At 42.1% G+C, this 12,500-nt stretch overlaps 1 protein-coding gene across 1 annotated transcript in view; it reads left to right on the top strand.

The window, feature by feature from the left end:
- The window catches only part of LOC310998569 (ubiquitin carboxyl-terminal hydrolase 54-like), a gene marked incomplete at its 5' end in the record, with an annotated part of 41,611 nt that overhangs the window by 8,279 nt on the left and 20,832 nt on the right, over positions 1 to 12,500 (top strand). Inside the window, 3 exons of the mRNA XM_083988682.1 lie at positions 7,503 to 7,652; positions 9,923 to 10,097; positions 11,826 to 12,029. Coding sequence (XP_083844808.1) covers positions 7,503 to 7,652; positions 9,923 to 10,097; positions 11,826 to 12,029 — 529 coding nt within the window. The remainder of the gene's footprint in view (positions 1 to 7,502; positions 7,653 to 9,922; positions 10,098 to 11,825; positions 12,030 to 12,500) is intronic.

Raw genomic sequence — 12,500 nt, 5'->3', positions numbered from 1 at the left:
CTGGAATAACTGGAGTAGTAACTGGAATAACTGGAGTAGTAACTGGAGTAGTAACTGGAGTAGAAACTGGAATAACTGGAGTAGAAACTGGAGTAGGAACTGTAGTAGAAACTGGAATAACTGGAGTAGTAACTGGAATAACTGGAGTAGAAACTGGAGTAGGAACTGTAGTAGTAACTGGAATAACTGGAGTAGAAACTGGAATAACTGGAGTAGTAACTGGAGTAGTAACTGGAATAACTGGAGTAGTAACTGGAGTAACTGGAGTAGTAACTGGAGTAACTGGAGTAGAAACTGGAGTAGTAACTGGAATAACTGTAGTAGTAACTGTAGTAATAACTGGAATAACTGGAGTAGTAACTGGAATAACTGTAGTAGTAACTGGAGTAGTAACTGGAATAACTGGAGCAGTAATAGTATTAACTGGAATAACTGGAGTAGTAACTGGAATAACTGTAGTAGTAACTGGAATAACTGGAGTATGAACTGGAGTAGAAACTGGAATAACTGGAGTAGTAACTGGAATAACTGGAGTAGAAACTGGAGTAGTAACTGGAATAACTGGAGTAGTAACTGGAATAACTGGAGTAGAAACTGGAGTAGGAACTGGAATAACTGTAGTAGTAACTGGAATAACTGGAGTAGTAACTGGAATAACTGGAGTAGTAACTGGAGTAGTAACTGGAGTAGAAACTGGAATAACTGGAGTAGAAACTGGAGTAGGAACTGTAGTAGAAACTGGAATAACTGGAGTAGTAACTGGAATAACTGGAGTAGAAACTGGAGTAGGAACTGTAGTAGTAACTGGAATAACTGGAGTAGAAACTGGAATAACTGGAGTAGTAACTGGAGTAGTAACTGGAATAACTGGAGTAGTAACTGGAGTAACTGGAGTAGTAACTGGAGTAACTGGAGTAGAAACTGGAGTAGTAACTGGAATAACTGTAGTAGTAACTGTAGTAATAACTGGAATAACTGGAGTAGTAACTGGAATAACTGTAGTAGTAACTGGAGTAGTAACTGGAATAACTGGAGTAGGAACTGGAGTAGAAACTGGAATAACTGGAGTAGTAACTGGAATAACTGTAGTAGTAACTGGAATAACTGGAGTATGAACTGGAGTAGAAACTGGAATAACTGGAGTAGGAACTGGAGTAGAAACTGGAATAACTGGAGTAGGAACTGGAATAACTGTAGTAGTAACTGGAGTAGTAACTGGAATAACTGGAGTAGTAACTGGAGTAGTAACTGGAATAACTGGAGTAGTAACTGGAATAACTGGAGTAGAAACTGGAGTAGGAACTGGAATAACTGTAGTAGTAACTGGAGTAGGAACTGGAGTAGAAACTGGAATAACTGGAGTAGGAACTGGAATAACTGTAGTAGTAACTGGAGTAGTAACTGGAATAACTGGAGTAGGAACTGGAATAACTGTAGTATTAACTGGAATAACTGTAGTATTAACTGGAATAACTGGAGTAGAAACTGGAATAACTGGAGTAGTAACTGGAGTAGTAACTGGAGTAGTAACTGGAATAACTGGAGTAGGAACTGGAATAACTGTAGTATTAACTGGAATAACTGGAGAAAAAACTGGAATAACTGTAGTATTAACTGGAATAACTGGAGTAGTAACTGGAGTAGAAACTGGAATAACTGGAGTAGTAACTGGAGTAGAAACTGGAATAACTGGAGTAGGAACTGGAATAACTGTAGTAGTAACTGGAGTAGTAACTGGAATAACTGGAGTAGTAACTGGAGTAGTAACTGGAATAACTGGAGTAGTAACTGGAATAACTGGAGTAGAAACTGGAGTAGGAACTGGAATAACTGTAGTAGTAACTGGAGTAGGAACTGGAGTAGAAACTGGAATAACTGGAGTAGGAACTGGAATAACTGTAGTAGTAACTGGAGTAGTAACTGGAATAACTGGAGTAGGAACTGGAATAACTGTAGTATTAACTGGAATAACTGTAGTATTAACTGGAATAACTGGAGTAGAAACTGGAATAACTGGAGTAGTAACTGGAGTAGTAACTGGAGTAGTAACTGGAATAACTGGAGTAGGAACTGGAATAACTGTAGTATTAACTGGAATAACTGGAGAAAAAACTGGAATAACTGTAGTATTAACTGGAATAACTGGAGTAGTAACTGGAGTAGAAACTGGAATAACTGGAGTAGTAACTGGAGTAGAAACTGGAATAACTGGAGTAGTAACTGGAATAACTGGAGTAGTAACTGGAGTATTAACTGGAATAACTGTAGTAGAAACTGGAGTAGGAACTGGAATAACTGGAGTAGGAACTAGAATAACTGGAGTAGGAACTGGAGTAGAAACTGGAATAACTGTAGGAGAAACTGGAGTAGGAACTGGAATAACTGGAGTAGGAACTGGAGTAGAAACTGGAATAACTGGAGTAGGAACTGGAATAACTGTAGTATTAACTGGAATAACTGGAGTAGGAACTGGAGTAATAACTGGAATAACTGGAGTAGAAACTGGAGTAGAAACTGGAATAACTAGAGTAGGAACTGGAGTAGAAACTGGAATAACTGGAGTAGGAACTGGAGTAGAAACTGGAATAACTGGAGTAGTAACTGGAATAACTGGAGTAGGAACTGGAATAACTGTAGTAGTAACTGGAATAACTGGAGTAGTAACTGGAATAACTGGAGTAGAAACTGGAGTAGGAACTGGAATAACTGTAGTAGTAACTGGAATAACTGGAGTAGTAACTGGAATAACTGGAGTAGTAACTGGAGTAGAAACTGGAATAACTGGAGTAGAAACTGGAGTAGGAACTGTAGTAGAAACTGGAATAACTGGAGTAGTAACTGGAATAACTGGAGTAGAAACTGGAGTAGGAACTGTAGTAGTAACTGGAATAACTGGAGTAGTAACTGGAATAACTGTAGTAGTAACTGGAATAACTGGAGTAGTAACTGGAGTAGTAACTGGAATAACTGGAGCAGTAATAGTATTAACTGGAATAACTGGAGTAGGAACTGGAGTAGAAACTGGAATAACTGTAGTAGTAACTGGAATAACTGGAGTAGTAACTGGAATAACTGGAGTAGTAACTGGAGTAGAAACTGGAATAACTGGAGTAGAAACTGGAGTAGGAACTGTAGTAGAAACTGGAATAACTGGAGTAGTAACTGGAATAACTGGAGTAGAAACTGGAGTAGGAACTGTAGTAGTAACTGGAATAACTGGAGTAGTAACTGGAATAACTGGAGTAGTAACTGGAATAACTGGAGTAGTAACTGGAGTAGTAACTGGAATAACTGGAGCAGTAATAGTATTAACTGGAATAACTGGAGTAGGAACTGGAGTAGTAACTGGAATAACTGGAGTAGTAACTGGAATAACTGTAGTAGTAACTGGAATAACTGGAGTATGAACTGGAGTAGTAACTGGAATAACTGTAGTAGTAACTGGAGTAGGAACTGGAGTAGAAACTGGAATAACTGGAGTAGTAACTGGAATAACTGTAGTAGTAACTGGAGTAGTAACTGGAATAACTGGAGTAGTAACTGGAATAACTGGAGTAGAAACTGGAGTAGGAACTGGAATAACTGTAGTAGTAACTGGAGTAGGAACTGGAGTAGAAACTGGAATAACTGGAGTAGGAACTGGAATAACTGTAGTAGTAACTGGAGTAGTAACTGGAATAACTGGAGTAGGAACTGGAATAACTGTAGTATTAACTGGAATAACTGCAGTATTAACTGGAATAACTGGAGTAGAAACTGGAATAACTGGAGTAGTAACTGGAGTAGTAACTGGAGTAGAAACTGGAATAACTGGAGTAGGAACTGGAATAACTGTAGTATTAACTGGAATAACTGGAGAAAAAACTGGAATAACTGGAGTAGGAACTGGAATAACTGTAGTATTAACTGGAATAACTGGAGTAGTAACTGGAGTAGAAACTGGAATAACTGTAGTATTAACTGGAATAACTGGAGTAGTAACTGGAATAACTGGAGTAGAAACTGGAGTAGAAACTGGAATAACTAGAGTAGGAACTGGAGTAGAAACTGGAATAACTGGAGTAGTAACTGGAATAACTGGAGTAGTAACTGGAATAACTGGAGTAGTAACTGGAATAACTGGAGTAGTAACTGGAGTAGTAACTGGAATAACTGGAGCAGTAATAGTATTAACTGGAATAACTGGAGTAGGAACTGGAGTAGAAACTGGAATAACTGTAGTAGTAACTGGAATAACTGGAGTAGTAACTGGAATAACTGGAGTAGTAACTGGAGTAGAAACTGGAATAACTGGAGTAGAAACTGGAGTAGGAACTGTAGTAGAAACTGGAATAACTGGAGTAGTAACTGGAATAACTGGAGTAGAAACTGGAGTAGGAACTGTAGTAGTAACTGGAATAACTGGAGTAGTAACTGGAATAACTGGAGTAGTAACTGGAATAACTGGAGTAGTAACTGGAGTAGTAACTGGAATAACTGGAGCAGTAATAGTATTAACTGGAATAACTGGAGTAGGAACTGGAGTAGTAACTGGAATAACTGGAGTAGTAACTGGAATAACTGTAGTAGTAACTGGAATAACTGGAGTATGAACTGGAGTAGTAACTGGAATAACTGTAGTAGTAACTGGAGTAGGAACTGGAGTAGAAACTGGAATAACTGGAGTAGTAACTGGAATAACTGTAGTAGTAACTGGAGTAGTAACTGGAATAACTGGAGTAGTAACTGGAATAACTGGAGTAGAAACTGGAGTAGGAACTGGAATAACTGTAGTAGTAACTGGAGTAGGAACTGGAGTAGAAACTGGAATAACTGGAGTAGGAACTGGAATAACTGTAGTAGTAACTGGAGTAGTAACTGGAATAACTGGAGTAGGAACTGGAATAACTGTAGTATTAACTGGAATAACTGCAGTATTAACTGGAATAACTGGAGTAGAAACTGGAATAACTGGAGTAGTAACTGGAGTAGTAACTGGAGTAGAAACTGGAATAACTGGAGTAGGAACTGGAATAACTGTAGTATTAACTGGAATAACTGGAGAAAAAACTGGAATAACTGGAGTAGGAACTGGAATAACTGTAGTATTAACTGGAATAACTGGAGTAGTAACTGGAGTAGAAACTGGAATAACTGTAGTATTAACTGGAATAACTGGAGTAGTAACTGGAATAACTGGAGTAGAAACTGGAGTAGAAACTGGAATAACTAGAGTAGGAACTGGAGTAGAAACTGGAATAACTGGAGTAGTAACTGGAATAACTGGAGTAGTAACTGGAATAACTGTAGTAGTAACTGGAGTAGTAACTGGAATAACTGGAGCAGTAATAGTATTAACTGGAATAACTGGAGTAGGAACTGGAGTAGAAACTGGAATAACTGGAGTAGTAACTGGAATAACTGTAGTAGTAACTGGAATAACTGGAGTATGAACTGGAGTAGAAACTGGAATAACTGGAGTAGGAACTGGAGTAGAAACTGGAATAACTGGAGTAGTAACTGGAATAACTGTAGTAGTAACTGGAGTAGTAACTGGAATAACTGGAGTAGTAACTGGAATAACTGGAGTAGAAACTGGAGTAGGAACTGGAATAACTGTAGTAGTAACTGGAGTAGGAACTGGAGTAGAAACTGGAATAACTGGAGTAGGAACTGGAATAACTGTAGTAGTAACTGGAGTAGTAACTGGAATAACTGGAGTAGGAACTGGAATAACTGTAGTATTAACTGGAATAACTGTAGTATTAACTGGAATAACTGGAGTAGAAACTGGAATAACTGGAGTAGTAACTGGAGTAGTAACTGGAGTAGAAACTGGAATAACTGGAGTAGGAACTGGAATAACTGTAGTATTAACTGGAATAACTGGAGAAAAAACTGGAATAACTGGAGTAGGAACTGGAGTAATAACTGGAATAACTGGAGTAGGGACTGGAGTAGGAACTGGAATAACTGTAGTATTAACTGGAATAACTGGAGTAGTAACTGGAATAACTGGAGTAGAAACTGGAGTAGAAACTGGAATAACTAGAGTAGGAACTGGAGTAGAAACTGGAATAACTGGAGTAGGAACTGGAGTAGAAACTGGAATAACTGGAGTAGTAACTGGAATAACTGGAGTAGAAACTGGAATAACTGGAGTAGAAACTGGAATAACTGGAGTAGGAACTGGAGTTGAAACTGGAATAACTGTAGTAGGAACTGGAGTAGTAACTGGAATAACTGGAGTAGGAACTGGAATAACTGTAGTATTAACTGGAATAACTGGAGTAGAAACTGGAATAACTGGAGTAGTAACTGGAATAACTGGAGTAGTAACTGGAGTAGTAACTGGAGTAGTAACTGGAATAACTGGAGTAGGAACTGGAATAACTGTAGTATTAACTGGAATAACTGGAGTAGGAACTGGAATAACTGGAGTAGGAACTGGAATAACTGTAGTAGTAACTGGAGTAGAAACTGGAATAACTGGAGTAGTAACTGGAGTAGAAACTGGAATAACTGGAGTAGTAACTGGAGTAGAAACTGGAATACTGGAGTAGTAACTGGAGTAGTAACTGGAATAACTGGAGTAGTAACTGGAGTAGTAACTGGAGTAGTAACTGGAATAACTGGAGTAGGAACTGGAATAACTGTAGTATTAACTGGAATAACTGGAGTAGGAACTGGAATAACTGGAGTAGGAACTGGAATAACTGTAGTAGTAACTGGAGTAGAAACTGGAATAACTGGAGTAGTAACTGGAGTAGAAACTGGAATAACTGGAGTTGTAACTGGAGTAGAAACTGGAATAACTGGAGTAGGAACTGGAATAACTGTAGTAGAAACTGGAATAACTGGAGTAGAAACTGGAATAACTGGAGTAGGAACTGGAATAACTGGAGTAGAAACTGGAATAACTGGAGTATTAACTGGAATAACTAGTAGAAACTGGAGTAGTAACTGGAATAACTGGAGTAGGAACTGGAGTAGAAACTGGAATAACTGGAGTAGGAACTGGAATAACTGTAGTATTAACTGGAGTAACTGGAGTAGGAACTGGAGTAATAACTGGAATAACTGGAGTAGGAACTGGAATAACTGGAGTAGGAACTGGAGTAATAACTGGAATAACTGGAGTAGGGACTGGAGTAGGAACTGGAATAACTGTAGTATTAACTGGAATAACTGGAGTAGGAACTGGAGTAATAACTGGAATAACTGGAGTAGTAACTGGAATAACTGGAGTAGTAACTGGAGTAGTAACTGGAATAACTGGAGCAGTAATAGTAGAAACTGGAATAACTGGAGTAGGAACTGGAGTAGAAACTGGAATAACTGTAGTAGTAACTGGTATTATGTCATGTTTCATTACCAGAGGAAAAAAACGATAAGGAAACAGTCAGATATTACATATGTAAATGTAGTAGTAACAGTAGTAATTTGTAGCTCCTCTGAACTCTTCTTCCCTATGTTGTTGTGTGTGTGTGTGTGTGTGTGTGTGTGTGTGTGTGTGTGAGCAGCTGTTCTACCGTGTGACGGAGGAGAAGGCTCGCCAGGCGGAGCTCTACCTGGTGGGGATGGTCTGTTACTACGGGAAACACTACTCCACCTTCTTCTTCCAGACCAAGATCAGACGCTGGATGTACTTCGACGACGCTCACGTCAAAGAGGTGGGAGGGGCTCGCCGACCTGTGGGCGGGGCCAGATGGTATATGTGGGCGGGGCCAGAGAGTATATGTGGGCGGGGCCAGAGGGTACATGTGGGCGGGGCCAGATGGTATATGTGGGCGGGGCCAGATGGTATATGTGGGCGGGGCCAGAGGGTACATGTGGGCGGGGCCAGATGGTATATGTGGGCGGGGCCACTGACCAGGAAGTCTGTAATCAGTCCAGTGGGCGGAGCCAGACTCTTGAGCTCACTCTGAACTCTGATCCTTTAAAGGATAATTAGTTTAGTTTTAGTTTAGTTTTTTTATTTGCACATTATAAAACCTTTATAAACAATGAAAATAGTCAAATTAAACATTGTGCAGGAGAGGTAGAAGCCAAAAAAGGCTTAAAAAAATACCTCCCCTATGAAAAAACAACAACAATTCCTCCCCCAGATAACTTTGGTGTCATTACAAGTGGTTGTGATGAAATGAGCTCCAGCCGAGAGGCGCGTATATCCGTATAATGGAGTCTACAGGGCAGCAGAATGCAGCCTCTAAATAACACATTATCTGCAGAGAAACTCCTTCATTTCACTAAGATTTAGTTGTGATAGGCTAGTGCTATTCCCCTCTGAGTCCGGGGTTAGCTGTTATCAACATCCGGGGTCTGTAGGTTGACCTACTGACCTCTGACCTGGATGATGTCATCTCTGAGCTTGTTGCTAGCGCTAATGCTACGGTTGGTTTCTGCGTGTTTCTGACTTGTCAGAACAAAATGAGCAGCTGGATGAAGTTCAGCTTCCACAGGCTTCCTCTCCTCAACCTGGACTCACTAAAGCTCCGGCTAGTTGAGATAAAAATGGACCCGAATGCCGAAGCAGAATGATTATTATCAGAATGAGCCGCGCGGCGCTCAGAGATGACATCATCCAGGTCAGAGGTCAGTAGGTCAACCTACAGACCCCGGATGTTGATAACAGCTAACCCCGGACTCAGAGGGGAATAGCACTAGCCTATCAGAACTAAATATTGGTGAAATGAAGGAGTTTCTCTGCAGATAATGTGTTATTTAGAGGCTGCATTCTGCTGCCCTGTAGACTCCATTATACGGATATACGCGCCTCTCGGCTGGAGCTCATTTCATCACAACCACTTGGAATGACACCAAAGTTATCTGGGGGAGGAAATGATCGGATTTTACGATAGAAATAAGGTCCAGATTGTAAAAAAAAACAGAAATTATCCTTTAATGCACTCGTGGGCATTTTCCCCCGACGTCGTCTCATCTAGAGGAGAATGAGCATCAATCAGCTGACTTTATCAGAGTCAGTGCCCCCCCCATGTCCACCGCTCACACCTCCCTCCTTCTTCCTGCTTTACTCTGCACCTCCTCTCCTCCTCTCCTCCTCCCATTTTCATGACCCCCCCCCCCCCTCTCTCTATCTCTCTCTCTCCCCCTCCCCCTCCATCCCTGTGCTGGTTGTAAAAACAAGGATATCCCTCTATTGTTTATTAGTGCAGCTGGACAGAGCTGAGGGTGTGGTCACAGCACACACACACACACACACACACACACACACACACACACACACACACACACACACACACACTCACACACACACACACACACACACACACACACACACACACACACACACAGAGAGAGCCCACCACCACCACAGCCGCCACTTTTGCTCACACTGCAGACTTTCATTCTCTCTCTTTCTTTCTCTTGCACACACACACACAGACACACACACACACCGAACACACAGACACACACACACACACACACTGAACACACAGACACACACACACAGACACCGAACACACAGACACACACATACACACCGAACACACACACACACACACACACACACCGAACACACACACACAGCCTCTCTGTGCAGCACATGGTGGACGACAGGTCGGCGTCGTGTTGGAGCGACGATCAGAACATGGAGGAAGGAACGAAATAACACGGACGACAGGAGGACGACAACACCACAGACACACAACAGACACACTACACAACACACACTACACAACACTACAGACACAACACACACCACAGACACACAACGACACACAACACTCCAGAGGTGTTTCCAGGTGACCAGGACGTCTTTCACAGCTGATTGGATGTGGTGTTTATGTGATGTAGTGACATCATCATTTACCTGTTGTCTACCTGTGTGTGTGTGTGTGTGTGTGTGTGTGTGTGTGTGTGTGTGTGTGTGTGTGTGTGTGTGTGTGTGTGTGTGTGTGTGTGTGTGTTGTGTGGTCAGATCGGTCCTAAGTGGAAGGACGTGGTGTCCCGCTGCATCAGAGGTCACTACCAGCCGCTGCTGCTGCTCTACGCCGACCCGCGAGGCTCACCTGTCTCCGAGGCCACGCCCCCTCACCAGGCCACGCCCCCTCAGCTGGACCTCAGCAAGACCGGCTACGACAGCGAGGACTCAGGTCAGTAGGTAGTATAGGTACTACGCACAGGGAGTATAGATACTACACACAGGAAGTATAGAGAGCCGAAGCGGAAGCAGGAAGTAACGTTGCCATGGGAACTCAACTCTGAAAAAGTCTCCATGCAAGTGAACGGGACTGAAAGTTTTATTTCGTGATCCGATTGAATTGTGCCATGAGAAAAAAATATGACCTGTTTAAAACATCACGTTTCATGAAGAGAAACCAGCAGTTTGTTGTAAAACTATTGTAAAATAAAATTCGGAAGAATCTGTAACCAGAAAGTATAAAAAGTAAGAAGTATCCACCACTTTATTTTCCCATGATCCATTGCGTCACACCACAACGGAAGTCGGTTTTCAACCCCGTAGTAGCATTCTAGCGAGCGGCTAACTGGTAGCGTTAGCGGCTAACTGGTAGCACTAGCCACCGGTGTAGGTACCAAATGTGGGGGCTCCGGGCTGCCAAAACCGCCCTGACTAATCTGATGTTTGTCAAGTCTACAAAATGAATTACCGAACAAACACCACCACTTCTGTGTGCACGCCTCTGCAACTAGTCATGGTTATTGTAGCCGTTAGCTTTGCTGCTGCTGACAGCTAACAGCGGTAGCTAAGCTAACAGCAGGACGTCAGCTGTTAAAACCCTCCCGTTGTGGGACACGACATGAAACTACTCCAGTTAGCTCAGTCATGTTGGAACTCAGATATCCGCTGGAAAAAATATTTTTTTCATGGGCTGTTTATTGGGTTATTTAAGACACTGCTAACGGCTAACTGTTAGCCCGGCTAACGTTAATCTAAAATGTAATGAATGGAGTATCATGGCGACACCCAGCGTCATTCTCCGGAAAGTGGTGGATAGGTGCTACACACAGGAAGTATTGGTACTACAGAGAAGAAGTATACTTGTTGGTCTGATTGGATGTAATCTAAGTTTAAGTTGACTTTATAGGACGAATCTCCTTGTTGTTTACAACTACTTCCTGGTAGAAAACCAGCATGAGAACAATAGTGACGGACGAGAGTTTCGCTATATATTTCTAATTTTTCATGTTACTATATCACCGTTTAGACTAATCTGATGTTTGTAAAGTCTATAAAACCAATGATTGGACAAACATTACTATTTACGTGTGCACATTTTTGTAATTAGTCATGGTTATCATAGATTAGCCGGGCTAACGGTTAGCTACCTGTTTAACTTTAATAACTCAGTGACTCAATCTGAGTTCCAACATGACTGAGCTAACTGGAGTAGTTTAATGTCGTGTCCCACAACGGGAGGGTTTTAACAGCTGACGTCCTGATGTTAGTTTAGCTACCGCCGTTAGCGTTGCTGCTGCTGTTAGCTTAGCTACCGTTAGCTTAGCTACCACCGTTAGCTTAGCTACCGTTAGCTGTCCCTGTCAGCTGAGCCACTGATGCTTTCTAGACACCGTGATTCCCCCAAACTGAATAAATACAACACATAGCAACACAAAACACACACACAGAAATAGTAATGTTTCTTCAATCATTTCAGATTTGTCTAAACGGTGACAGGGCGTGAAAAATATGATATATAGCTAAACTCTTGTTTGTTACTATTGATCTCATTCACATTACAGCTGGTTTTCTACCAGGAAGTAGAATGTAAACAACAAGGAGATTCGGTCTATTGTCACATATAATTACTAATGTGTCACCATTGACTCCGCCCACTGACCTTCTGACTCCGCCCCCTCAGGCCGTGAGCCGTCCATCTCCAGTGACACGCGCACCGACTCGTCGACGGACAGCTACTCCGGCCGCCAGCCCCCGCCCCCCCACCATGAGTCTCTGGCCAATCACGGCTCGTCTGACTCCCGAGGAACCGCCATCTGCTCTGAGCGCCCTGACTCCACCCTCCACGCCGCGCTGCACGCCTCGCTCTGCAGCCTGGACACCATAGGTGAGGGGGGGGGGGGTTCATTACTGCTTCACTGATTAGACGATTAACACTGTTCATCATGTCATCCATGTTGTCGACCAATCACAGCAGAGTGTGAGCTGTGTGACATCATATGACCAGAATCTACGGTTGTGTCCGAAATCCCTCCCTCATTCCCTCCTCCCTACTCACTATAGTGACTATATAGTGACTCACTGGTCAAATGAAAAAACACTTTCAGACACTACTCCGCCGCACAGTTAATGACGTATTACAATGCGTAATTAAAACGTTCCGACCGCGATCGTAACGGCCGGTGTAGGTAGGCTACCATGGATACAACCATGGTAACGGCCGGTGTAGCATCATGAATGTAGCATAGACCTACGGGTGTATAGGTACCAACATAAAAAGAGGAGTAAAGCAATATATTAAGCGGTCAAAGATGTTCAATCAAACCTTTGAAACAACATTCAAAACACACACAGCCAG

This window comes from Trachurus trachurus (assembly GCF_905171665.1).
Source record: "Trachurus trachurus genome assembly, chromosome: 15".
In the NCBI taxonomy this organism is placed as follows: Eukaryota; Metazoa; Chordata; class Actinopteri; order Carangiformes; family Carangidae; genus Trachurus; species Trachurus trachurus.
This window is presented reverse-complemented; position numbering and strand designations above follow the sequence as displayed.